The 27,874-nt window shown below is 39.5% G+C and overlaps 1 protein-coding gene across 1 annotated transcript; it reads left to right on the top strand.

Moving 5' to 3' along the window:
- On the top strand, window positions 1-27,335 carry LOC133659099 (neural cell adhesion molecule 1-like). Its single transcript, XM_062061835.1, has 5 exons — window positions 1-160; window positions 436-553; window positions 19,535-19,695; window positions 23,175-23,317; window positions 27,185-27,335. Exons 1-5 carry the CDS (start codon window positions 1-3, stop codon window positions 27,212-27,214), a joined length of 612 nt encoding a protein of 203 aa, XP_061917819.1. The 3' UTR covers window positions 27,215-27,335.
- The last annotated feature ends 539 nt before the right edge of the window (window positions 27,336-27,874 follow it).

The raw sequence follows: 27,874 nt of genomic DNA, 5'->3' as shown, positions 1-27,874 counted from the left end.
ATGTTTTTATCTCCCCTATCAGTTCGTTTTAGGGTGCTGAGCAACAACCACCTTCAAATCCGCGGCATAAAAAAGACGGACGAGGGCTCGTACATCTGCGAAGGACGCTTGATGGCCCGCGGCGAGATTGATCTACGGGTTATCAAGGTCATCGTGAACGGTTAGGAAACCTTTCTCCACTGTATGACTGACTACCTTTGTGTACTTTATGTATTTTGGCGTGACAAGCGTGGATGTTGACGAAGATGACAATGTGCTCATCATCTATGTGCAAACAGTTTCCCACGGCAACAGTGAAGCGTGCATTCTAATGATGTGTGTCTGCTGCTAGTTCTGGGCTCAGGGACCGTGTGTGCCGAAAATAGGGTTCTGCTTTCCAACCTACTTTCTTTGACGTGCATCCACTTTATTTATCTTTCTGTTTGTGTGAATCAGTGCTCCCGACTATCAGAGTGTGGCAGTCAGAGGTGAATGCCACTGCAGATGTGGGCCAATCTGCCATGTTGACTTGTGCAGTTGATGGCTATCCTGAACCCATGGTGACCTGGACAAGGTACGTGTAGAAACTTACTACAGGTTTTCAGCTCTATATAAGATGATTTTATATGACTGAATATAAACTAGAGATGTCCGATAATATCGGCAATCCGATATTATCGGCTGATAAATGCTTTACAATGCGATATCGGAAATTATCGGTATCGGTTTCAAAAAGTAAAATGTATGACTTTTTAAAACGCCGCTGTGTACACGGACGTAGGGAGAAGTACAGAGCGCCAATAAACCTTAAAGGCACTGCCTTTGCGTGTCGGCCCAATCACATAATATCTACGGCTTTTCACACACCCAAGTGAATGCAAGCATACTTGGTCAACAGCCATACAGGTCACACTGAGGGCGGACGTATAAACAACTTTAACACTGTTACAAATATGCGCCACACTGTGAACCCACACCAAACAAGAATGACAAACACATTTCGGGAGAACATCCACACCGTAACACAACATTAACACAAGAGAACAAATACCCAGAACCCCTTGCAGCACTAACTCTTCCGGGACGCTACAATATACACCCCCCGCTACCTCCCGCAACCCCACCCACCTCAACCTCCTCATGCTCTCTTTCAGGGAGAGCATGTCCCAAATTCCAAGCTGCTGTTTTGAGGCATGTTAAAAAAAATAATGCACTTTTGTGTTGATTTATTTTGGAAAACCTTGTTACATTGTTTAATGCATCCAGCGGGGCATCACAACAAAATTAGGCATAATAATGTGTTAATTCCACGACTGTATATATCGGTTTCGGTTGATATCGGAATCTGTAATTAAGAGCTGGACAATATCGGAATATCGGGTATCGGCAAAAAAGCCATTATCGGACATCTCTAATATAAACAGATTAAAATGTGATAAACTCTGATATACAGTCGCGATCAAAAGTGTACATACACTTGTAAAGAACATAATGTCATGGCTGTCTTGAGTTGCCAATAATTTGTACAACTCTTATTTTTTTGTGATAGAGTGATTGGAGCACATACTTGTTGGTCACAAAAAACATTCATGAATAAATGATAAATGATAAATGGGTTATACTTGTATAGCGCTTTTCTACCTTCAAGGTACTCAAAGCGCTTTGACAGTATTTCCACATTCACCCATTCACACACACATTCACACACTGATGGCGGGAGCTGCCATGCAAGGCGCTAACCAGCAGCCATCAGGAGCAAGGGTGAAGTGTCTTGCCCAAGGACACAACGGACGTGACTAGTTTGAAGTTTGGTTCTTTTATGAATTTATTATGGGTCTACTGAACATGTGAGCAAATGTGCTGGGTCAAAAGTATACATACAGCAATGTTAATATTTGCTTACATGTCCCTTGGCAAGTTTCACTGCAATAAGGTGCTTTTGGTAGCCATCCACAAGCTTCTGCTTGGATTTTTGACCACTCCTCTTGACAAAATTGGTGCAGTTCAGCTAAATGTGTTGGTTTTCTGACATGGACTTGTTTCTTCAGCATTGTCCACACGTTTAAGTCAGGACTTTGGGAAGGCCATTCTGAAACCTTCATTCTAGCCTGATTTAGCCATTCCTTTACCACTTTTGAGGTGTGTTTGGGGTCATTGTCCTGTTGGAGCACCCAACTGCGCCCAAGACCCAACCTCCGGGCTGATGATTTTAGCTTGTCCTGAAGAATTTGGAGGTAATCCTCCTTTTTCATTGACCCATTTACTCTCTGTAAAGCACCAGCTCCATTGGCAGCAAAACAGGCCCAGAGCATAATACGACTACCACCATGCTTGACGGTGGGCATAATGTTCCTGGGATTAAAGGTCTCACCTTTTCTCCTCCAAACATATTGCTGGTTATTGTGGCCAAATTTTTGTTTCATCTGACATCACATGGACAAAGATAAGACCTTCTGGAGGAAAGTTCTGTGGTCAGATGAAACAAAAATTGAGCTGTTTGGCCAAAATACGCAGCAATAGGAGAAAAGGTGAGGACTTTAGTCCCAGGAACACCATGCCTACCGTCAAGCATGGTGGTGGTAGTATTATCCTCTGGGCCTTTTTTGCTGACAATGGAGCTGGTGCTTTACAGAGAGTAAATGGGACAATGAAAAAGGAGGATTACCTCCTAACTCTTCAGGACAAGCTAAAATCATCAGCACGGAGGTTGGGTCTTGGGCGCAGTTGGGTGTTCCAACAGGACAATGACCCCAAACACACGTCAAAAGTGGTGAAGGAATGGCTAAATCAGGCTAGAATGAAGGTTTTAGAATGACCTTCCCAAAGTCCTGACTTAAACGTGTGGACAATGCTGAAGAAACAAGTCCATGTCAGAAAACCAACAATTTTGTCAAGAGGAGTGGTCAAAAATTCAAGCATAAGCTTGTGGATGGCTACCAAAAGTGCCTTATTGCAGTGAAACTTGCCAAGGGACATGTAAGCAAATATTAACATTGCTGTATGTATACTTTTGACCCAGCACATTTGCTCACATTTTCAGTAGACCCATAATAAATTCATGAAAGAAGCAAACTTCATGAATGTTTTTTGTGACCAACAAGTATGTGCTTCAATCACTCTATCACAAAAAAATAAGAGTTGTAGAAATGATTGGAAACTCAAGACAGCCATGACATTATGTTCTTTACAAGCGTATGTCAACTTTTTATCCCGACTGTAAATGTGAGTGTCTCTCAGTTCTTAAAGAATAAAAACTATGTAATGACTATACAAACAAGGACTGATAGTGGTAGAAAATTTGTATTTAACTCCTGTCGCCACTAAACTAATGCCATGTGTTAATCAACTATATTAGACACGCTAACCGTTAATTCATTGCAATGGGATACTTCAGGGCATGATAGCAAAAGGTGCATTTAAAGAGTGAAACCTGAAGATTGCCCTCGTCAAAAGCTACAGTGTTCTATGCGACACTGATAGGCTCCTGCTTTGTTAGGCAGGTTTTGTTTATCCTTGTGTTTCCATGGTAGCGATCTCCTTCGACTGTGACTTTTAGGTAACAAAATCTTACTGGCTTTTGTTTGTAGTAATTTAGATTAATTAAATCTTTGTTAAACATGAAATAATTCATATCTTCCAGATAGTTTTTGTCACGTGTTTTCCCCAAACGTAGCAATTGACTTCACATCATGGCAGTGATGGGCAAGCTACGTTTGTACTTGGAAAATGTAGTAAGGTAAGCTACAAGTTACTCTCAATTGTATTTAGCTAAGCTACAGTGGAAGCTATCTCCAGAGAATTGGAGCAAGCAATACTACAAGCCACACGACCGAAGTAGTTTGCTACATCAAAGCTACATATACCGTATTTTTCGGACTATAAGTCGCAGTTTGGCCGGGGGTGCGACTTATGTGTGAAATTATTAACACATTACCTTAAAATATCAAATAATATTGTTTAGCTCATTCACGTAAGAGACTAGACGTATAAGATTTCATGGGATTTAGCGATTAGGAGTGACAGATTGTTTGGTAAACGTATAGCATGTTCTATATGTTATAGTTATTTGAATGACTCTTACCATAATATGTTACGTTAACATACCAGGCACCTTCTCAGTTGGTTATTTATGCCTCATATAACGTACACTTATTCAGCCTGTTGTTCACTATTCTTTATTTATTTGAAATTGCCTTTCAAATGTCTATTCTTGGTGTTGGCTTTTATCAAATACATTTCCCCAAAAAATGCGACTTATACTCCAGTGCGACTTATATATGTTTTTTTCCTTCTTTATTATGCATTTTCGGCCGGTGCGATTTATAATCCGAAAAGTACGGTAAATTTGTTTTGGACGTCTAGATGTTGAGAGCAGTTCTGATTTTGGTTTACAGAGTAACAACTAAAAACTAAGGTTTCGGTCATTCCATCCATCCATTTTTTACCGCTTGTCCTTTTTGGGGTTGCAGGGGTTTTGGGCATTGTGTTCTCTAAGTGCATACATTTATCTAAATATGGCCAAGGACACACATTTTTTTGGGTTTCCTGGACGACGCATTCATCACGAAAGGAAGGATCTAATCTGTGGGAGAGAATCCCTCTGCCGTTTTTAAGTACCGTATTTCCTTGAATTGGCGCAGGGAATATACTGCCGGGTCAAACTCGTTTCTCAAAATATTGATAGGAACCAAGAATAAAAGTACAGGCGAATAGAAACCGCTAATGTTAGCCGGTTACAAATGTCATTATAACGTAGGAGTTACATTCCTCAGTCGATAAGTTAAAGGCCTACTGAAAGCCACTACTACCAACCACGCAGTCTGATAGTTTATATATCAATGATGAAATCTTAACATTGCAACACATGCCAATACGGCCGGGTTAACTTATAAAGTGCAATTTTAAATTTCCCGCGAAATATCTGCTGAAAACGTCTTGGTATGATGACGCTGCGGATGTGACGTCACGAGTTAGACAGGACATTTTAGTCCAGCACCGCGGCCAGCTTAAAGTCGTCAGTTTTCATCGCAAAATTCCACAGTATTCTGGACATCTGTGTTGGCGAATCTGTTGCAATTTGTTCATTGCATTATGGAGAAAGAAGCTGAGCAGGCAAAGAAGAAAGTTGTCAGTGCGAAGCGGAGTATTTTGCGAGGGAAGTCAGCAACACAACACAGCCGGTGTTTCATTGTTTACATTCCCGAAAGATGCAGTCAAGATCGAAGAACTCGGACAACAGAGACTCTTACCAGGAGGACTTTGACTTCGATACACAGACGCATGTAGAGAACTGGGACAACACAGACTCTTACCAGGATTACTTTGATTTGGATACACAGACGCAGACGTGGTACCGTGAGTACGCAGCTGCGCTTCCAAACATTTGATCGCTTGCCCGTACGTGCGTGTCACGTACGTAACTTTGGGTAAATATATAAGCTTTATGAACCTTGGGTTAGGTGAACGGTCCTTTGGGCTGAGTGAGTGTGTGTTGTGCAGGTGTTTGAATTGTATTGGCGGGTTATATGGACGGGAGCTAGGAGCTAGCATAACAAACACCTGGGTGTTTGTTATGCGGGATTAATTTGTGGCATATTAAATATAAGCCTGGTTGTGTTGTGGCTAATAGAGTCTTGTGCTTATTTACTGTTGTAGTCATTCCCAGCTGAATATCAGGTCCCACCCGCCTCTCACAGCATCTTCCCTATCTGAATCGCTTCCACTGCCCTCTAATCCTTCACTTGCACTTTCCTCATCCACAAATCTTTCATCCTCGCTCAAATTAATGGGTAAATCGTCGCTTTCTCTGTCCGAATCGCTCTCACTTCTGGCCGCCATCACTGTAAACAATAGGGAACTTTGCGGAAATGTTCAACTGACTACGTCACGCTACTTCCGGTAGGGGCAAGGCTTTTTTTTTATCAGATACCAAAAGTTGCGATCTTTATCGTCGTCGTTCTCTACTAAATCCTTTCAGCAAAAATATGGCAATATCGCGAAATGATCAAGTATGACACATAGAATAGATCTGCTATCCCCGTTTAAATAAAAACATTTAATTTCAGTAGGCCTTTAAAGGACAACATTGTAAAAAATGCCCTTGCACAAATAAGGGCCCTTCTCTCCAATACATGCAAGTTGAGAAAGCAGGGGAACATTCAGGGCACTAGGAGCACCAAAAATAAAATCCATTTGATTATCGATTACGATTTCTTGGTTAAAAAAACTGACAAAAAAACTAGGTTTGCGAGATACAGACAATATAATTTACATAAACTATCATTATATTGTGATAACGCAGGTTGACACGTTCTAGATGTGTCTGCTAATTTGACAGCTACAAGCAATGCCGCATTCAAGCTGGCGACCAACTTCCCTCCGCAGTGCAAAGCCACTTCCAAATCAGCAATCATTGCTTCCATGGCGGCAAATAAACTATCTTTTACAAGTTTCTTCACTGGAGGACGAGGAATAGCTAAACATGTAGGAGGATAAGCAAGCCAGAGCTCTTGAAAGTGTCACGTGGTGTTGGTGACGAACCCCAAGATGCAGAGAAGGCAGGCTTGGTGCAGGAAAACATGATTTAAAGACCATAAAATAAGGCAAAACACAAACCAGTAGTGATGGGTCCAGCATGCGTCAAGCTCATAGAGCGAAACCCTGTGTCGGTGCGCGTACCGCTTTTAGAAAGTCACGTGACCGATCATGAGCTGTTTTGGTCACGTGACCGATACGCGAACTGTGTCGCACTCCCGCCTCCTCTGTGCCCTGTGAGCAACGTTCCCTCTAAAGTGCGCGCCTGCGCAATTGCGCACTGCTCAAGCGTCCTCTGCGCACAGCAAATATATGCCGCGCACCAAATCAAACCCATCTGAATTCTAAACAAAATAAACACATTTATTCTGTGTAATTTTGCAATGCAACTCTGAGTGACAGTGACAACAAGCGGCCTTAATGGTGTTCGTCAACACCGTTCAATTATTGTAACGTCTATCGAGATGCTTCGAGGACAGGAATTATATCGATCACTTTATTGAGCAAAACTGTTTATATTCGGCCATAAACACACCAAAAACATGAGTAAAAAACTTCTATCTCGAAAAACTAGTCATTTTCTGCTGTACAAACCAGGCCAAAACCAACTTGTCATCTGTCACCAACATGCATACCACTAAACCACTGGTGCGTTTATGGCCACACAAAAAGTCAGACAACTCAAACACCACACAAAGTTACACTATGACTCCTCAGTCATACGTGTGCTTATTCTACTGTCATTTATTATTAATGGTAATTTAATTATATTAATCATGGAATGCTGTTACTAGAGAATACAGGAATGCACACTTCATCCTATGCTTACATTTCATTGTGCAACATGAGGATGTTTAAGGGGAACTAAATGTGATCTCTGAAAGGGATACAAATGATTTCCAATGCAGGACCCCCACCCAGACATATTGTACAATACTAATCCATAGCTTATGAAAAACAAGATTTCTTTTATTTTCATTACAAGTGGGCCAAATCACTAATATTCCAAAATAATCTCATGAAAATGACTCCTCTCATTTGAGTGTTATTATAAAAGATTGGTTTGAGACAGGTGTGCTGCTGGTATTGCCACGTTTGATGTTGCTCACATGTGCTCCACTGAATGCTCAGGGAGTTTTTTGTGTTTGCTCAGACACATGAACAATTACAGGGAACATTGCCTGTGAGCGGGTCTTTTCTACAGCCGGAGAAATAATAACTAAGAGAAATCATCTAAAATTGAATATGTTGGAAAAACTGTTTTTTTTAAATAAAAATGTGTAAAAAAATAAATAAATAAAAATTCCCAGTCCACAAGCATCCTCATTCACAACACGTTCTCTTAGTTTTCCATGTTATGATACATGTTCACATTATTTATTGACTTTATCTAAAAAAGATAAAAATATATTTTCATTAATTAAAGATATGAAATAATCCTAAATGAAATACAATGACTTAGTTTATATTATTGTATATATTAGGTCATAAAATCAGTGTCAGTTGAGTCGGTCCTAGGTTGCCTGTAGGGATTTTTAATGTCCAGCAGATGTCAGTATTTAGTGACACAGTATCGACACAGTATCAATACAGTTTTGCAATGTGTCGAAACGCTTCATGACGCCTCATCAACCCATCACTACAAACCAGGAAACAGGCACTGGCAAACTGGAGACAGGGAACAGGAACCAGCAAACAGGAAAACAAGAAACTAGGAGCTAGGAGACAGCAAACTGTAAATAGCAATTGGGAACTAGCAAATAGGAACAGCTTACCGCAAACAAAGACATGGACAAGTATTAGCGACATCGACAGGTAGTGATGACAATCAATACTCCAGCACTGACTGGAGGTCAAAGCAGGTCTAAATAGCAGCTGGCTGATTGACACCAGGTGTGACCAGGTGCCAATCAGCCGCAGCTGAGGGGAACAGCGCTCAGGGAGACTAGCAGGAAACTGAACCAAAATAAGAGCGCTTACAGGAAATAAAGACAGAGGGAAACCAAAACATAACTAAACTGTCAGTGACAAACCTGACAGAAAATAAACAAAGGTACTCAAATATGGACAGTAACGATACCAATATTATTGTTTGGTCGATACCACAGTGGTTGCCCTGATATTCATCAAAACATATTTTGTCCTTTTTGTTATGGTTTACAAACTTTGTAAATAAGTCCCTGGACACAGGAGGGCTTTAAGGGAAAAATCAAAGGATTTAAATCAAAGCTTATCAAATCAAATCAACTTTATTTATAAAGCACATTTAAAATTTACCACAGGGGTAGCCAAAGTGCTGTACAATGGGCAGGTTAAAAGATAATACGAGTACCGAGCAAACACAACACTACACAAACACAACACGATAAAAAATAAATAAATAAAATAAATAAAACATAAAAACAGGTTCACAGCAGGTGTATTATGGGGCGCCATTGCAGGATGGATATCACTCAGTGTTAAAAGCCATGGAATAAAAGTATGTTTTTAAGAGAGATTTAAAAACAGGAAGAGAGGAGGCTTGTCTAACACCCAGAGGTAGGTCGTTCCAGAGCTTGGGAGCAGCAGCGGCGAAAGCTCTGTCACCTCTAAGCTTCAGCCTTGTGTCAGGGACCGTCAGTAGCAGCTGATCGGCTGATCTTAGGGATCGGGTGGGGCAGTAATGCTGAAGGAGGTCGGAGAGATATGTTGGCGCGAGGTTGTTTAGACATTTAAAAACAAATACAATTATTGTAGGAAGTAATTTTATATATTTTATTGATATCGTTACATCGCCATCGTGTGTTTTTGCCCGATTAGAACTGTGATCGAAAAGCCAATCATTCTATCACCTTGGGAAAATTAAGTATTAGAATCATCTTTGGTATGACCAACACTGCCCCTGTAACTTGGTATTAGATCGATACACACATTTGTAGTTTAACCCAAAGTTAAAGTTAAAGTACCAATGATTGTCACACACACACTAGGTGTGGGGAAATGTGTCCTCTGCATTTGACCCATCCCCTTGTTCACCCCCTGGGAGGTGAGGGGAGCAGTGAGCAGCAGCGGTGGCCACGCCCGGGAATAATTTTTGGTGATTTAACCCCCAATTCCAACCCTTGATGCTGAGTGCCAAGCAGGGAGGTAATGGCTCCCATTTTTATAGTCTTTGGTATGACTCGGCCGGGGTTTGAACGCACAACCTGCAGATCTCAGGGCGGACACTCCAACCACTAGGCCACTGAGTAGTGAGTAGTAAACTAATGTAAAGTATCCAAACAACAGAAGAGTAAGTGCTTAGTAGATTCTAACAGAGTTGTAGATAGAAACATGGTACAACAGAAAATAATGGGACATTAACAGTAATAATAGTGTTGAGAAAATAATAAAACTGGAAATGACAAAATATGTTACCGCATATGTCGACATCCAATTTAGAAGCCTTTGTAACCCGTTTTGAAATGGTTTTATTACCGTTTACATAACAAATAACATATCATGATATATAGCATTATCACAGATATATATTGCCATATAGATTTTAGGCCATATCACCCATCTCCAGTAAAAAAATTCTGATATTTGCAACAAAATAAGCTAATACAAATGCTAAAAAGCATTGTAATCATCTGCATTTGACCCATCACTCTTGATCACCCCCTGGAAGGTGAGGGGAGCAGTGGGCAGCAGTGGTGGCTGCGCCCGGGAATCATTTTGGTGATTTAACCCCCAATTCTAACCCTTGATGCTGAGTGCCAAGCAGGGAGGTAATGGCTCCCATTTTTGTAGTCTTTGGTATGACTCGGCCGGGGTTTTTAACTCACAACCTACCGATCTCAGGGCGGACACTCTATATGTGTGACAATCATTGGCACTTTAACTTTAATTTAAAGACAAATAATGTTGTCTTTATACATAATTTGTATGAGCATTTCAACTTTTTTGCTGTATTTTTCAAATAAAATGTTTAGATTTTATTTTTACTATGTGTTATACAGGTCCATAATAACTATATATCACAAATGGCCCTTGGGCCACACATCTGTGGTTTACACAACACACCAGGAGGGCAAAGTGTTCGTAGCACTTATAGAAGTTATAAAGGTTGAGTAGCTTTTGGAGATTTTCTGTGTGTTGGTACTTGCAGAGTAACAGAAGTCCTTGTGATAGAGCTGAACTGGAAGTGTAGACGAGAGGAGATATAAGGTAGTTGTAAAGAAAGAGTTCCTTTGTTATTGAAACAAGCCACAAAAATAACATTTGGCACACTTTGCACAGGGTTTTATTCACGCTCTGTGGACTTAAGGAGATGGCTCTCCTTTCACACGGCAAATACCTTTAGTGGCCACTTGTATTTGAATGAATGCATGACTCAAGACTTTCAACTAACTAAATGTGGGATATAAATAATAATGGAAGTATAATTGTTTGTATATAGTAGGGGTGTAACGGTACGTGTATTTATATTGAACCGTTTCGGTACGGGGGTTTCGCTTCTGTGCGGAGGTTCTATCCTAGCGACCGGGCTAGGATAGTTGTCCTCTTTTCACCGGACATTTTTGCAGGGCTGTCCGGGCTGAGTTTCTTAAATGCCTCAAATGTCCGGCATTTTGAGTTATGGTTGCGTGTATTAACAATGTACGTTCAGGGCTAAGAAGGGGTTAAAAACAAAACAAATTGTGCTTGCAGCAGCATTGGTGAGGGAGGGGCAGAGACAGAGAGAGTTATGATAAACGCGCATACGTCGCCAGGCTATGCTTTTTATCCATAGATTTATCACATTTAATTTTTTATTATCTATAGCAGGGGTGTCAAAAGTGTGCCCCGGAGGCCATTTGCGGCCCACAGCTAATGTTTTAAAGGCCCACGGCACATTCTAAAAATACTATTAAAATAAACAAAAACATAACAAAAGTGAAATAAAAAAGCTTAAAGGTAAAATGTAATTTAGAAAAAGTTGCAATGTTGACTAATAAAACAAAGCTGGTTTTCTGTCATTGCTCAAAACATAATATTGAATCAAAATCAATGTTATTATGAATTATTGACCTATCCAAGGTTTCCATTACTTCACATCAAATATTCCACTAAGAAAAATATTTTTGGTGGAAGATTTTGCAAATTTGGTAAATAAATAACCAAAACATTTATATTTTCTTGTTTTCTTACTGTACCGAAAATGAACCGAACCGTGACCTCTTAACCGAGCTCCGTACCGAACCGATATTTTTGTGTACCGTTAACCCCCGAGTATATACCGTATTTTTCGGAGTATAAGTCGCACCGGAGAATAAGTCGCACCTGCCGAAAATGCATAATAAAGAAGGAAATAAACATATATAAGTCGCACTGGAGTATAAGTCGCATTTTCTGGGGAAATGTATTTGTTAAAAGCCAACACCAAGAATAGACATTTGAAAGGCAATTTCAAATAAATAAAGAATAGTGAACAACAGGCTGAATAAGTGTACGTTATATGAGGCATAAATAACCAACTGAGAAGATGCCTGGTATGTTAACGTAACATATTATGGTAAGAGTCATTCAAATAACTATAACATATAGAACATGCTATACGTTTACCAAACAATCTGTCACTCCTAATCGCTAAATCCCATGAAATCGTATACGTCTAGTCTCTTACGTGAATGAGATAAATCATATTTTTGATATTTTACGGTAATGTGTTAATAATTTCACACATAAGTCGCTCCTGAGTATAAGTCGCACCCCCGGCCAAACTATGAAAAAAAACTGTGACTTATAGTCCGAAAAAGACAGTAGTATATATAGGGATGATACTCGAAACCGGTTTTCCCGGTTGTTTGATAAGAAAAGAACCGAGTCCTCGGACTCGAATCCCTTTTTGAGAACCGGTACCCGTTATCGAGACCACCATAGTAAAGGAAAAGAGTTGCTTCTTTATTCGAATCCCGTCCCGACCAGAAATGCTCCGTGGGACATCACAAGAAATGACGTCACGTAGCTCAGTCATTAGGCGCAGATAGCGAAAGCAGGAAAACAATGGACGGGAAAAAGCGCTCCAAGGTGTAATAAAGTTCAAAACAAAAGCTATAATTCATCGAATAACTTTACTGAGAGATTTTAGCAGGGTAAAACACATGACGAACACTTTTACGACCAACCGGAAATATAGCAACCAGGCTAGCAACGCACCTCCTTTACGGCAGCTGTCACAACAATTTTAAAACAACCGCAGCACATACATATATATACAACATATCTCCCTTTTTTAACTTTTGTTTTTCTTTCCTTGTAAACAAAACAAAATCACACTGTAGATGTGTTGTCTGTCTAATTATAAATAATGCAGACGAGGCGTGTTGGCTGAGTTCTTGACGTTTACTTTCACAGCGTGGCAACATGCAACACTTTTCGGGGCTACTGCGCATGCTCGTAACTCCCGTTGCATGCTGGGTAGTGTAGTTGTTATATTCTATAGCTCATAACATTTTTCCCCCATAAAGAAATAATGTTAACTCAATAAAGTGTATTTCTTTTTTTAGCTTTAACTTTTCATTTTTTAGCATTGTATCCACATTTGCAAACAACTTTTCTCTTCATAGAATTTTCTTTCAATAAAGAAATAAAGTGCAAAAATGTCAACGCATCATAACAAACAGTTATGTCAAATAGCAGCAGAAGTGCACTTTTTGGAGAGCTGTATTATTTTCAGTTTTGTGCCCAAGGGACTGATTTTATTTAACACTATATTATTATTTATACACCTATAGTGATCACAAAGACAGCTTGTTTTTGTGTTACTGTATATATTTGTTTTTCTGAAAAATCCCACTTAATATACTTTGGGTAACAACAGTCAATATTTATTTATTTGATTTTATTTTTTTAGGGGGGTAACAGTCAATATTTATTTATTTATTAGATTTTATTTTTTTATTATATAATAAAAGTGAGCTTTTGTTAAACCAAATATTGTGTGTTTTTTCCATATACAACAACCTATCTGGACTCGATAAGAGAATCGATAAGGAATCGGTTCGATAAGAGGATTCGATAATAGGCTCGAACTCGATAATTCCTTATCAAACATCATCCCTAAGTATATAGTTGGTACAAAGGTTTAACTAACACGTGTACAAGGATATTTCACTTTACTGTGTATATAATTGAACAGTGTTTATGTTGTGTACAAGGTGTATTTATAAAATGTTGTGCAAAGGAAATGTTATCATTTTTGGAAGCTCATCTTGTATTTGACATTGTTTATAGGGTTAGGCGCAATAAGTGTTCAACTTCAGCCTAAACCCTTCCGGTCTGCAACATTTTCAATTTATGAATGTTTGTTTATGTACAACTGTTTGTTTATTTTGTTGACCACTGACCGGAGAAATAATAAACTAACTAACTAAGTAACTTTTAATGCACACCTCACCTCCCTAAGTACAGAGTAAAAGTCGCAAAATTGGCGCCACAGAACCCTTTTGCTGCGTATTCTCTGGCAAATGAGGCATGAAGCATATCGACAATACATCCACACACTTTATTATAACTTCTTTATGAGCCAGGGTGAACCTGGACGCCCCAAAACCGCATTTATCCATAGCCACAAATAAATGTATAAATGGGAAACACTGACGTGTTTGTGCGTGCGCGCGCGTGTGTGTGTGTGTGTGTGTGTGTGTGTGTGTGTGTGTGTGTGTTCTGGCAATGCTTACTTAATGGGGACATCGCTCTGTTTACACAGTCACCTTTAGGGGACCTCTGACGGTACGAAACCTTTTTAAATGATAGTCAGATCCATTCTATATCCTTCTATATATGGTAGTTGGAGTTGCAGACAACTTCATTATTGCTAAATAGCAGTTTTCAGTAATGTCACAGAAGATGCAGGATTTGCTTTAAGTGGTGAAACTTCCTATAAGAGGACAGCTGTAGTGCTGTATTCTGACCATCATGTCATATTTACTTTGAACTTTTTATTTATTTATTTATTTTTTTTTTTTAAATGGTCCTCAGTAGTCACGTACAAATTTGTGTGAATTATGCAAAGTTATTTAAATGTGGTCCCCATGTTACTTCATCAATCCAGAGATTTAAAGACGTGTATGAGCTAACTGGGCAGTGGACATTTCACCTCATTTTTGTTATGCCTCCACAACCTGTAGAAAGGGTGGTCCCCACAAGTCATGATCAAAAACTTGGTCCCCATTCCAAATGATAACCAGTGAAGGCAAACCTAGGCTGTTTTAAGATTATAAGACACTGCTTAACTCTCAGCTGTGCTTTTACTTTTATGAATTCAATGATTCTGTCACACATATCTTATGGCTTAACTACATGGTCCCAGGCACACCAGTCATCAATCAAGACCATTGAGTGTCTTTATAACCGCGCCTTTAAAGTCCTAGACAAGAAGAGTATACCATATCATCATTGCCAAATTTCAACCAAATACAATATTTTAAGTTTTACCAATTTTATTTTGTTACACACAGTCAAACTGGTTTTTAAATGCTTGGATAACTCTGCTCCCCAATTGCTCTGCAAGGCAATTACAAGACTGCAAAGTGGTACCAGATCTACCACCCGAGCAGTGTCAAAAGGCAAATGTTGTGTTCCATTCCGTAGAACATCTTTTGCCCAGACTGCCTTTTCAATAAAAGGACCGCAACTATGGAACTCTTTACCGGACACTTTGAAAAGTATACCTGCACTTGTCACTTTCAAAAAACAAACACAATTATGGCTAGTTGAGCAACAATCGCCTTCCCATGTTTAGTTTTTACTAATTTTTACTAATTGGTTTTTATCTAGTCTGCACTTTGTCTGTGTTATTATTATTATTATTGGCTTTTATCTAATTTGCACTTTGTCTGTGTTATTATTATTATTATTGGCTTTTATCTAGTTTGCACTTTGTCTGTGTTATTATTATTATTATTGGCTTTTATCTAGTTTGCACTTTGTCTGTGTTATTATTATTATTATTGGCTTTTATCTAGTTTGCACTTTGTCTGTATTATTATTATTATTATTGGCTTTTATCTAGTTTGCACTTTGTCTGTATTATTACTATTATCATTATTATCGACTCATTCTATTTTTTATTTTCCTATTTTAATGATGTTGGATCTGTGTTGTTGTTGTTGTTGTTGTTGGGGACAAGTGTTGTAAATTAGCTTTGGCTACAAACACTATGATGCATACATTGGATAACTGTTTCAGATGTCTATGTTTTTGTATCTGTCCCTATTTCAAATAAACCTCTATAAAAATATATATATATATAAGTGTGTGTGTGTGTGTGTGTGTACGTGTGTGAGTGTGTGAGTGTGTGTGTGTGTGTGTGTGTGTGTGTGTGTGTGTGTGTGTGTGTGTGTGTGTGTGTGTGTGTGTGTGTGTGTGTGTGTGTGTGTGTAATTCTGGTTTTGCTAACAGACCTCAAAACAATTTTATTTAATACACGGTGTAATGATAAGTGTGACCAGTAGATGGCAGTCAAACATAAGAGATACGTGTAGACTGCACTATGATGGCAATAGGACTCAAGTAAACAACACCAACATTTTACATGTTCCTTTGAAAATACAGAATATTACACACGGCGCTCAAAAATCTACCAAAATGTTTTAGTAGGACTTTGGTAAGTTATGAAGCCACACCGCTTGATGGATTGTCGGCGCATTAAACATAGGAGTATTATTATGGTGTGTGTATAAGGTAAGACATATTATCTGGCGTTTTGTTTGGCAATATTATGCAAAAGCAACTTTTCTTACCTTCTGGTACCTGCTGATCTGTATTTGAGATCTGCATAAATCCTGAAAATTTGCGCGTCCGCCTTTGTAGTCCGTGCGACACTGTAGTCGATGAACTTCTTCTTTTTTCTATCTTCTTGTTATGGGACATTCATTCTCCGCTGTTGCCATTTCTAATATAAAGCATTTATCATTTAGTGTAAAGTTCTTACTTATATCTGTCAGTAAACTCACCATGAAAGCGCTAAAACATACCGGTGTAGTGAGTTTACATTATTCACCCAAGGAACTTTAGTTATTAGAGAGTTCCGGTTGAACCGTTTTTCACGAGACACATTTCCGGTGTGGTTGTTGTTTCCGGATGAGGAGATGCTGCTCCGTTATTGATTGAAGTAAAGTCTGAATGTCATTAAAACAGTTAGCTCCATCTTTTGACACTTCTTCCACTCCCGTCCTTGCACGCCACACCGCTACAACAAAGATGACGGGGAGAAGACGCTGTCGAAGTTGAGCAACGTAAATAAGACCGCCCACAAAACGGCGTATCCTGAAGCGACTGTCAGAAAGTGACTTGAAGATGATGTGTAAAACATCATCTATGCAACATTTTGAGCAAAGAACCACCATCACATGTTATGTAGACTACAAGGAAGTCCTTCACATTTAGAAAAAATAATAATAATAATATGACTCCTTTAATTTGCCCTATGTTGGAAAAAAGATCGAAAATAGACCATTCATAGGCAGTGCGCCTTATAATCCTGTGCGCCCTATTGTCCGGAAAATACGGTAATCAAATTACAATTTAAAAACGATTAATCGTGCAGCCTTAGCACCGACTGTAATATCTACATCAAGTAAAATGCAGGACAGGAGGAAGCCAAAGTACATAAACCAAAGACCATATAAATTCGACCGCAGGGAAATAAAATAAATATTCTACACTTTGATGTAATACATAACATTACCGGTAAATACCTATCACCGATAATTAGGGATGTACGATAATATCGGACTCCCGATATTATCGGCCGATAAATGCTTTAAAATGTAATATCGGAAATTATCGGTATCGGTTTCAAAATGATCGGTAGCGGTTTTAAAAAGTAAAATCTATGACCTATTAAAAGGCCGCTGTGTACACGGACGTAGGGAGAAGTACAGAGCGCCAATAAACCTTAAAGGCACTGCCTTTGCGTGCCGGCCCAATCACATAATATCTACGGCTTTTCACACACACAAGTGAATGCAATGCATACTTGGTCAACAGCCATACAGGTCACACTGAGGGTGACCGTATAAACAACTTTAACTTTATATGCGCCACACTGTGAACCCACACCAAACAAGAATGACAAACACATTTCGGGAGAACATCCGCACCGTAACACAACAGAACAAATACCCACAACCCCTTGCAGCACTAACTCTTCCGGGATGCTACAATATACACCCCCCGCTACCCCCTACACCCCTCCACCTAAACCCCACCCCCCCAACCCTGCCCACCTCAACCTCCTCATGCTCTCTCAGGGAGAGCATGTCCCAAATTCCAAGCTGCTGTTTTGAGGCATGTTTAAAAAAAATAATGCACTTTGTGACTTCAATAATAAATATGGCAGTGCCATGTTGGCATTTTTTTCCATAACTTGAGTTGATTTATTTTGGATAACCTTGTTACATTGTTTAATGCATCCAGCGGGGCATCACAACAAAATTAGGCATAATAATGTGTTCATTCCACCACTGTATATATCGGTATCGGTTAATATCGGTATCGTAATTAAGAGTTGGACAATATCGGAATATCGGATATCGGCCTAAAAGACATTATCGGCCATCTCTACCGATAAGTTATTACTTTATGTATATCTAAGGATCAATTTTAAAGTGTACAACTACAGTAAGTCAAAATGTCCAGACCAGTACATATATTTTTTTAAAAATTTGTATTACTATTATGATTCACTGATTTCTTCCCCAACACCCTTCTATTTTTACACAAGAAATGTACTTAATTTAAACATGTCAAATGTATTTTGTGGGTAGATTACCAGTAAAAGACATGGAGAAGGAGTCGAATTAAATATATTATTCCTTTTCCTACTTCTTATACCTGCTCAGTGGCCTAGTGGTTAGAGTGTCCGCCCTGAGATGGGTAGGTTGTGAGTTCAAACCCCGGCCGAGTCATACCAAAGACTATAAAAATGGAACCCATGGCCTCCCTGCTTGGCACTCAGCATCAGGGGTTGGAACTGGGGGCTAAATCACCAAAATGATTCCCGGTAGCAGCCACCGCTGCTGCTCACTGCTCCCCTCACCTCCCAGGGGGTGAACAAGGGGATGGGTCAAATAAAGACATACTTGCCAACCCTCCCGTTTTTAGCGGGAGAATCCCGGTATTCAGCGCCTCTCCCGACAACCTCCCGGTATTCAGCCGGAGCTGGAGGCCACGCCCCCTCCAGCTCAATGCGGACCTGAGTGGGGACAGCCGTTCTCACGTCCGCTTTCCCAGCAGCTTGCCTGCCCAATGACGTCATAACATCTACGGCTTTTAGAGAGTAGAGTGCACAACAAGGAGAGAGAGTTCTTGGTTTCTTATGTGGGTTTATTGTTAGGCAGTGTCATTAACGTCCTCCCAGCGCGGTAACAACACACAACAACAGCAGTCACGTTTAGTCTACCGTAAAGCAGTTCGTCTGCCGTAAACAGCAATGTTGTGACACTCTTAAACAGGACAATACTGCCACCTACTGGATAGCCTGCAGAACACTGAAATTCAAGTATGTCTTTTATTTATATGTATAATAAAATAAAAAATCAAATAAAAATATATATATAGCTAGAATTCACTGAAAGTCAAGTATTTCATACATATATATATACATTATATATATATATATATATATATATATATATATATATATATATATATATATATATATATATATATATATATATATGAAATACTTGATTTGGTGAATTCTAGCTGTAAATATACTCTCCTCTTAACCCCCCCACCTCCCGATATTGGAGGTCTCAAGGTTGGCAAGTATGAATAAAGAGGACAAATTTCACCACACCTAGTGTGTGTGTGTGACAATCATTGGTACTTATATGTTGAATTGTGCAAATATAACAACCTGCTAGTGTTCCTTAATGTAAGTTGTCAAACATGTCTGAAACCAATCATTCATAACCATCAGAGCATGTAACTAACTTGTCATAAATGGTTCTTGGAAATAAAGTGATATAACGATAGACATTTGTGTGCGTTTATCAATTTCGTCCCACAGAAACCAAATGGTTCTTGAGGCGGGGGAGAAGTACAGCTTCAACGAGGACGGCTCAGAAATGTCCATCATGGATGTCAGCAAGCTGGATGAGGGCGAGTACACCTGCATCGCCAGAAACAAAGCCGGTGAAACTGAGCAGGAACTCAGTCTGAGAGTATTTGGTGAGCCTTAATGCTTGTTTATGTATGCTAAAGTGATAATGTGCTATAAAAAGCTGTGGGTGAAGAGACAATCATGTCCTGTGGGTGTGTGTCTGATAGAAGATGAGGTGCTGTTTTGATGGGAGTAGTATTATTTTACGAGAGGATTTGTCATGTAGAACTCTAACCTTATAAACAAAAATGGTTTGGTTCTGTTCAAGCAAGTATGCAGAGGAACCCTATTGCAGAGCAGGCTGGCCAGAATGTTTAGCTCCTCTGTTCTCTATTCTATAAATATCTTCAAAAATTCAAGCCCAATTGTGAGCCACATGCTCTTCAAAGTACTGTTGCACCAGTGCCAATACGCACAGCAAGTCCGTTTGCTTCTCCCACACAGCACTAGGGATGATGTTTGATAAGAAATGATCAAGTTCGAGCCCATTATCGAATCCTCTTATCGAATCGATTCTCTTATCGAATCCAGATAGGTTGTTGTACATGGAAAAAAACACACAATATTTGGTTTAACAAAAGCTCACTTTTATTTTATAAGAAAAAATAATAATAAAATAAATTAATAAATATTGACTGTTGTTACCCAAAGTATATTAAGTGGGATTTTTAAGAAAAACTAATATATACAGTAACACAAAAACAACCTGTCTCTGTGATCACTATAGGTGTATAAATAATAATATAGTGTTAAATAAAATCAGTCTCTTGGGCAAAAAACTGAAAATAATACAGCTCTCCAAAAAGTGCACTTCTGCTGCTATTGGAACATACACACACTATGACACTAAGAACGCCACAGTCATCAATAAATCAATCAATCAATGTTTATTTATATAGCCCTAAATCACAAGTGTCTCAAAGGGCTGCACAAGCCACAACGATATCCTCGGTACAGAGCCCACTCAACAATTCTGCAGTCCTGGTTGATATAAGAGGTAACCTTATTTTAGCCTAAAGGCTACAAGTGAGCAGATATGGAAATTAACCGGCAACAGTTAACGTTAGTTACTCACCGGCACTATCACAGGAAGAGGGGCGTGCGTCGTCATCTCTGTCGCTGATTCTCCACGTGTCGAAGACACGACACGGTTCTCGAACGTTCAGGTTATGTGCGGCCTGAACATGTTTCAACATGTTTGTTGTACTGCTCCCCTTACATGAGAGCGAAGCCTGGCAATAATTGCAGATAGCCGTTTCCTCTTTGTATTTTTTTGTAAAATGAAGCCATGCCTTGAGGCGTTTTTTCCGGTCCATTATTTTCGCTGCTTTCTGTATCTGCCGCCTAATGACTGAGCTACGTCATTTCCTGTGATGTCCCACAGGGCATTTCCTGTGGGACGGGATTCGTTCCCAGGGATTCGAATAAAGAACCAACTCTTTTTCTTTACTATAGTGGCCTCGATAACGGGAACCGGTTCTCAAAAAGGGATTCGAGTCCATGGAATCGGTTCTTTTCTTATCGAACAACCGGGAGAACCGGTTTCGAACTTCATCCCTACACAGCACACACCTTAAAGGCCTACTGAAATGAATTTTTTAAATTTAAACGGGGATAGCAGATCCATTCTATGTGTCATACTTGATCATTTCGCGATATTGCCATATTTTTGCTGAAAGGATTTAGTAGAGAACAACGACGATAAAGATCGCAACTTTTGGTATCTGATAAAAAAAAAGCCTTGCCCCTACCGGAAGTAGCGTGACGTAGTCAGTTGAAAGGCTCCTCACATTTTCCTATTGTTTTCAATGCAACTAGAGCGATTCGGACAGAGAAAGCGACGATTACCCCATTAATTTGAGCGAGCATTAAAGATTTGTGGATGAGGAACGTTAGAGTGAAGGACTAGAATGCAGTGCAAGGCATATCTTTTTTCGCTCTGACCGTAACTTAGGTACAAGCTGGCTCATTGGATTCCACACTCTCTCCTTTTTCTATTGTGGATCACGGATTTGTATTTTAAACCACCTCGGATACTATATCCTCTTGAAAATGAGAGAACGCGAAATGGACATTCACAGTGACTTTTATCTCCACGACAATACATCGGCGAAGCTCTTTAGCTACTGAGCTAACGTGATAGCATCGCAGATAAAAACAAAATAAATAAATCCCTGACTGGAAGGATAGACAGAAGATCAACAATACTATTAAACCATGGACATGTAAATACACGGTTAATGTTTTCCAGCCTGGCGAAGGTTAACAATGCTGTTGCTAACGACGCCATTGAAGCTAACTTAGCAACCGGACCTCACAGAGCTATGCTAAAAACATTAGCTATCCACCTACGCCAGCCGGCCCTCATCTGCTCATCAACACCCGTGCTCACCTGCGTTCCAGCGATCGACGGTGCGATGACGGACTTCACCCGATCACAGATGCGGTCGGCGAGACGGAGGAAGTTAAGGTGAGTTCGGCGGCTAGCGCGTCTGCTATCCATCTCAAAATCCTCCTGGCTGTGTTGCTGTAGTCCGCCGCTAATACACCGATCCCACCTACAGCTTTCTTCTTTGCAGTCTCCATTGTTCATTAAACAAATTGCAAAAGATTCACCAACACAGATGTCCAGAATACTGTGGAATTTTGAGATGAAAACAGAGCTTTTTTGTATTGTATTCAATGGGGTACCAATACTTCCGTATCAACCGTTTACGTCACGCGCATACGTCATCATATCTAGACGTTTTCAACCGGAAGTGTGGCGGGAAATTTAAAATTGCCCTTTATAAGTTAACCCGGCCGTATTGGCATGTGTTGCAATGTTAAGATTTCATCATTGATATATAAACTATCAGTCTGCGTGGTCGGTAGTAGTGGCTTTCAGTAGGCCTTTAAATACTATAGTGTTTAATATTATAGACATTAAAAAAAATAAATGATCTCTCAGCACTCAATGTTGAAGACTGGTTTGAGACAATAAGTGTTAATTTATAAATGATTGCGGGCCGTGTGAGATTTGTGTAATGGCGCCACAAAACAGCAAAGCTGTTCCTTTGTTCATCGAGTGATTATTTGAGACATGCAATTTTAATGCAAGGTTGGAGAGATTTTGCAGTCCTCAGTTGTTACTGCGTAGGAATGCATAACGCTATAAATGTGATCATCCTCCGTGGAGTGGAAGGAAAAACAACTTCACGCTTGCAGAAGCAGCAGTTTAATTTACTTTGCTCCGCTCACGTCACCGTCAAAACACCTTCCCGGCAGTTGGTTTGAATGTAAACATAAAATAGACTCCAAGAGCGCTTACATAAGCCTAATTGTCGTATGAATTACTGTTTGGATCATCACTTTGTTTGGATTCTCATTTGGTTATCATGCGCTTGCTTCTGCTACTTCTGGGATTACTTGACATCTTATTAGAATTTAGCTGCATGTCAAACTGCTGCGCCTCATCCTTTCTTTTGAACTCACCCCAAATCCAGCTCTTCACTATTTATATGCACTCGTTACGCTCGCATGACCGTGTCAACGTTGTGTTTTTCAGCGAAACCTAAGATCACCTACATAGTGAACCAAAGCACCTCCGAAATGGAGGAGCAAGTGACTCTAACTTGCGAGGCTTCGGGGGATCCCACACCCACCATCAGCTGGAGTTATGGTGACCGCGTCTTTACCGACGGCGAGCAGGTAACGCAAACACACAACTGGCGGAAAGCTGGATATGAATTTTGCCATTGTTGTTCTTCTTCTTATAATAATAATATATTTTATTTGTAAAAGCACTTTACATTGAGCAAACAACCTCAAAGTGCTACAGTGTATTAAAAAAGGCACAAAGTAGGATTTGCATCAGTCAACGGGAGATGCAAGATTTTACAGTAAATGACCACCAAAAATGTTCTTAAAGGGGAACTGAATTTATTTTTTTAATGTTGCCTATTGTTCACAATCTTTATGAAAGACATGACAATGGATGTTATTATTATACATTTATTAAAATTCTAAATATTAAATAAATGCGATCCACATTTCACTTACAATGGAGCCTATGGGAGCTGCCCAATTCTGCCTACAAAGCCCTTAAAAAAGATCCAAACACTTCCATTGAGCTTTTATATGCATCAAGGGTGTCCAAACTTTTTCCACTGAGGGCCGGACACAGAAAAATTGAAAGCATGCGGGGGCCATTTTGATATTTTTCATTTTCAAACCATAACAAAATTTATAGATTGTTTTTTTACCTCTAGGGCTCCCGGGGACCATAAAGGGTCTCAGTTATTATAATGTAAAAAATAAGTCAAATTATTATTTTTTTTATTTATTTAACGCTTACAGTAAATTTCTATATCAACTTCAGGTTGATATAAAGTCATAAAAAAAGGTTTTATGTATTTTCTGTCAAAGACAACCTTGTTTTTTACAGTAAAACTGAAATATGTGGTATTTAGTAATTAGGGCCCTAAAAGATCAATAATGCAGGACACCATTGATTTTAATTATTTTATATTTTTGACATATTTGAATCCCACAAATATATTTGGGATCCAAAAAGTCCCCCAATCATGAAGGGATACATTTTTCTTAGGTTTTTTTTTACTTTCAACACTTAAGTTACAAGATCAACTTCAGATATATCTGTCGATTTTACATTTGAACTATTATTTTGTTTGTTTTTATGCTCTTTTGTCAAAGAAAACATTGGTGTATATATATATGGCAACCACACAATATATGCAATATTTTCCACATAAAACATTTTAAACTGAAATATTTTAAGTAATTGGAGCCTTGAATAGGTCATTAATTCAATATAACATAGATTTTTTTTTTTTTTTTAGCAATGGCAAAAAAAGAAAAATAAAGATAGAAAAAAGAAAAAAACAGCCTGCATGCAGCTTTGTGTCAACATTGCAACTTTTTCTAGTTAGATTTCACCTCATTCCACTTTTTTTAATGTTTATTTTTATTTTTGCAATAGCATTACCGGAATGTGTGGCGGGCCGGTAAACAATTAGCTGCGGGCCGCACTTTGGACACCCCTGATATACATGATGTAAGTATATATGTAATATATACTGCTGGGATGTTCATATATTCCCATTTAGGCGAAGAATGTCTCATAATGCAGCCCTTTGAGACAGTCGTGATTTGGGGCTCTATAAATAAACGTTGATTGATTGATTGATAATCCTCGTAAAGAAACGGGGTGGGGCCTGGGGGGAATACCAAGCGTCTTTTCGTGTCATCTTTGCCAGTTTCGAGTCCTAAATGGCTGTCAAAGTGTCCCAACTTGTCGGAATACCTACTCAGACGTCTCATGTCCAGGTGAGACGCATTATTTATGATCTAGAATAAACTAGAATAAAGGAAGCAGCAATGATGTAAACATAGCGACACACGGAAGTGATCACGGCACCGCTATAAATAGTTTGTATGTTTTAGTGCTTATAATAACAATATCACTAATACTCGGTTAATACTTAAATCACAACATGTAAATGGTTGGTTTTTGAATGGTTATTTTGGGGGTTTTATGGGCAGAATAGAGGACCTTCCATTGGCTACGCTGTGAGCAGACATTTATTTACAAGTTAGAATTAGAGATGTCCGATAATATCGGACTGTCGACATTATCGGCCGATAAATGCTTTGAAATGTAATATCGGAAATTATCGGTATCGGTTTCAAAAAGTAAAATGTATGACTTTTTAAAACGCCGCTGTGTACACGGACGTAGGGAGAAGTACAGAGCGCCAATAAACCTTAAAGGTTTATTGGCGCTCTGTACCTTTGCCTTTGCGTGCCGGCCCAATCACATAATATCTTCGGCTTTTCACACACACAAGTGAATGCAAGGGATACTTGGTCAACAGCCATACAGGTCACACTGAGGGTGACCGTACAAACAACTTTAACACTGTTACAAATATGCGCCACACTGTGAACCCACACCAAACAAGAATGACAAACACATTTCGGGAGAACATCCGCACCGTAACACAACATAAACACAACAGAACAAATACCCAGAACCCCTTGCAGCACTAACTCTTCCGGGACGTTACAATATACACCCCCTACCCCCCCACCTTAACCCCGCCCACCTCAACCTCCTCATGCTCTCTCAGGGAGAGCATGTCCCAACATCCAAGCTGCTGTTTTGAGGCATGTTAAAAAAAATAATGCACTTTGTGACGTCAATAATAAATATGGCAGTGCCATGTTGGCATTTTTTTCCATAACTTGAGTTGATTTATTTTGGAAAACCTTTTTACATTGTTTAATGCATCCAGCAAGATGCGGCATAAAAATGTGTTAATTCCACGACTGTATATATCGGTATAGGTTGATATCGGAATCGGTAATTAAGAGTTGGACAATATCGGATATCGGCAAAAAAGCCATTATCGGACATCTCTAGTTAGAATGCATTAAAAAAAAATCCATCCGTCGTCATGTCTTTCATAATGATTGTGAACGATAGGCAAAACTAAAAAAAATTCAGTTCCCCTTTAAGCATATGTGAATAAAATCGAATTCGATTGCAGTTGCTTTTATGAGTGTTTCTCAGGCCATTTGATCAAAAACATTAAATATCCCAAATAGAAAATGGAATTAACTTCATAAGATCTCAAGTAATGTACAAAATCCTGCACAAATAACATTATATTCTCTACCCTTAACACTGGAAGATAAACAGTTGTCAGTAAATAAAGCAACAAACGACACATTTCTAACAAACAGCCCTCGGCAGAGGCAGTAGCCAACATGGAGTTGGGACACCTTGAGGGATTAATGATCTGAGAAAAAGAGCAACAACTGCAAGAAGTCAGGTCTTCGAGAACAGATATGGAGTACCTTGAACCTACTGTATATATTCAAGAGCTGTACCAATCATCTGCAAGGATTTTGCTGGCATTGCCGATTAATTTCCCATAAATGAGCAACTCTGGAGATGGCCTGGCGGATCTCACGTAATTAGCCTGACAATACTGCATTCAACTGGCTATGCGGAGATTAGATTCCACTTAAGCGTTCCCAAATGCCAAATCAACATCCCCAACCCAAATTCCTCTTTCCCGAGACAATCCGGGCGCCATATTATTAAACTGCCGTCTGCTTCTTATTGTGTTCCGCTACAATGAGCGCTTGAACGATCAAGTGTTCATTTAGCGTCTTCAATCACATTGCTCCGCTCACGTCTGTGGTTGAAAGTATATTCCATTTTATGCTGAAATGTATCCACTCTACGTTTTACTTCTGAATGTGTCGCAGACGTCTTTTCAATCTGTCCTTGCACTTTTTGTGGTTACGAGCAGACCTTTTTTTTTATCTTCCATTACATCCTTGACACAACTGTAGTATTATTTCCCATAACATTTAATGGGCGAACCATTAAAATACGATGAACACCTGCCTACTATATACTCACAATCCCTCATGTAGCCTGCTTCTCAAAGGTCTTGCGACGGTTGAGAAGTAATGAGGTGGAAACATTGAGAGATAAGGATTGTGTAGCCAGTCCATTACATGCACTACATTTTCTCCCTACAGGCACACCTAAACAGGATCTATCAGGTATGAAATCGGCGTGGCACAGAAAATGTACTGTTGTAAAGTGCGTCTCCAGATTTCAGCTGAAATCAAATAATCCCATTTTGACTGGAAGGCGTTCCATAAAACTCACTCGATTGCTGCATGCCCTCCAAGTGTAGTGTGCAAAATAGCCATTGAGCTTGGGCTAGATGGTGTGTAGGAGCATGAGGTGGGGTAAAAATGTGTTTTGTCGTCACGTAACAGAAGTGAAACACCATTTCTCCGTCGCCGTCACCTGATCACTGTCACACTTTGCATCGTAGCATGAGGTTGCCTGATCCACATCCATCTCCATGCAGTAGTTGGCCTAACATTGTTGCGGTGGTCGTCAACGGACCACTTAAAGTGACGCTCTCTTTCTAATCTGCCTTTTGAGATTCAAACGCTCGCCCACTCAAGTGTAATTTTAGACGTCGTTCCACGGCGGACCTGTAAAGACGCTGCAGGGGCAGCTTTTAGGCTTGTTTCTTTCGACACGCATTTTTCCAGCTGGTCAGCGTTTGAATTCGTCAGCCCCTGAGATAAGATTCAAGAAGAGAGCAGTTTCCGTGCTGTGTGGACAACAGAAGTGTGACGTTTTTTTACTGCCACCTGTCAGGCGAGTGTTTGATCATCAAAAATAGATTGCCAGCGGAGCGCCATTTGAAG

Source organism: Entelurus aequoreus, linkage group LG10 (genome assembly GCF_033978785.1).
Source record: "Entelurus aequoreus isolate RoL-2023_Sb linkage group LG10, RoL_Eaeq_v1.1, whole genome shotgun sequence".
In the NCBI taxonomy this organism is placed as follows: domain Eukaryota; kingdom Metazoa; phylum Chordata; class Actinopteri; order Syngnathiformes; family Syngnathidae; genus Entelurus; species Entelurus aequoreus.
Note: the sequence above shows the minus strand (reverse complement) of the source record. Positions and strands in the feature narration are given on the sequence as shown.

What these genes read in the sequence shown, in the direction of transcription:
- LOC133659099 (XM_062061835.1), top strand. Translation starts at nt 1, where the DNA reads ATGTTTTTATCTCCCCTATCAGTTCGTTTTAGGGTGCTGAGCAACAAC. An exon ending in TATCAAGGTCATCGTGAACG is followed by an intron (nt 161 to 435) that starts GTTAGGAAACCT and finishes TGTGTGAATCAG; the next exon opens with TGCTCCCGACTATCAGAGTG. An exon ending in TCTTTACCGACGGCGAGCAG is followed by an intron (nt 23,318 to 27,184) that starts GTAACGCAAACA and finishes TTCTCCCTACAG; the next exon opens with GCACACCTAAACAGGATCTA.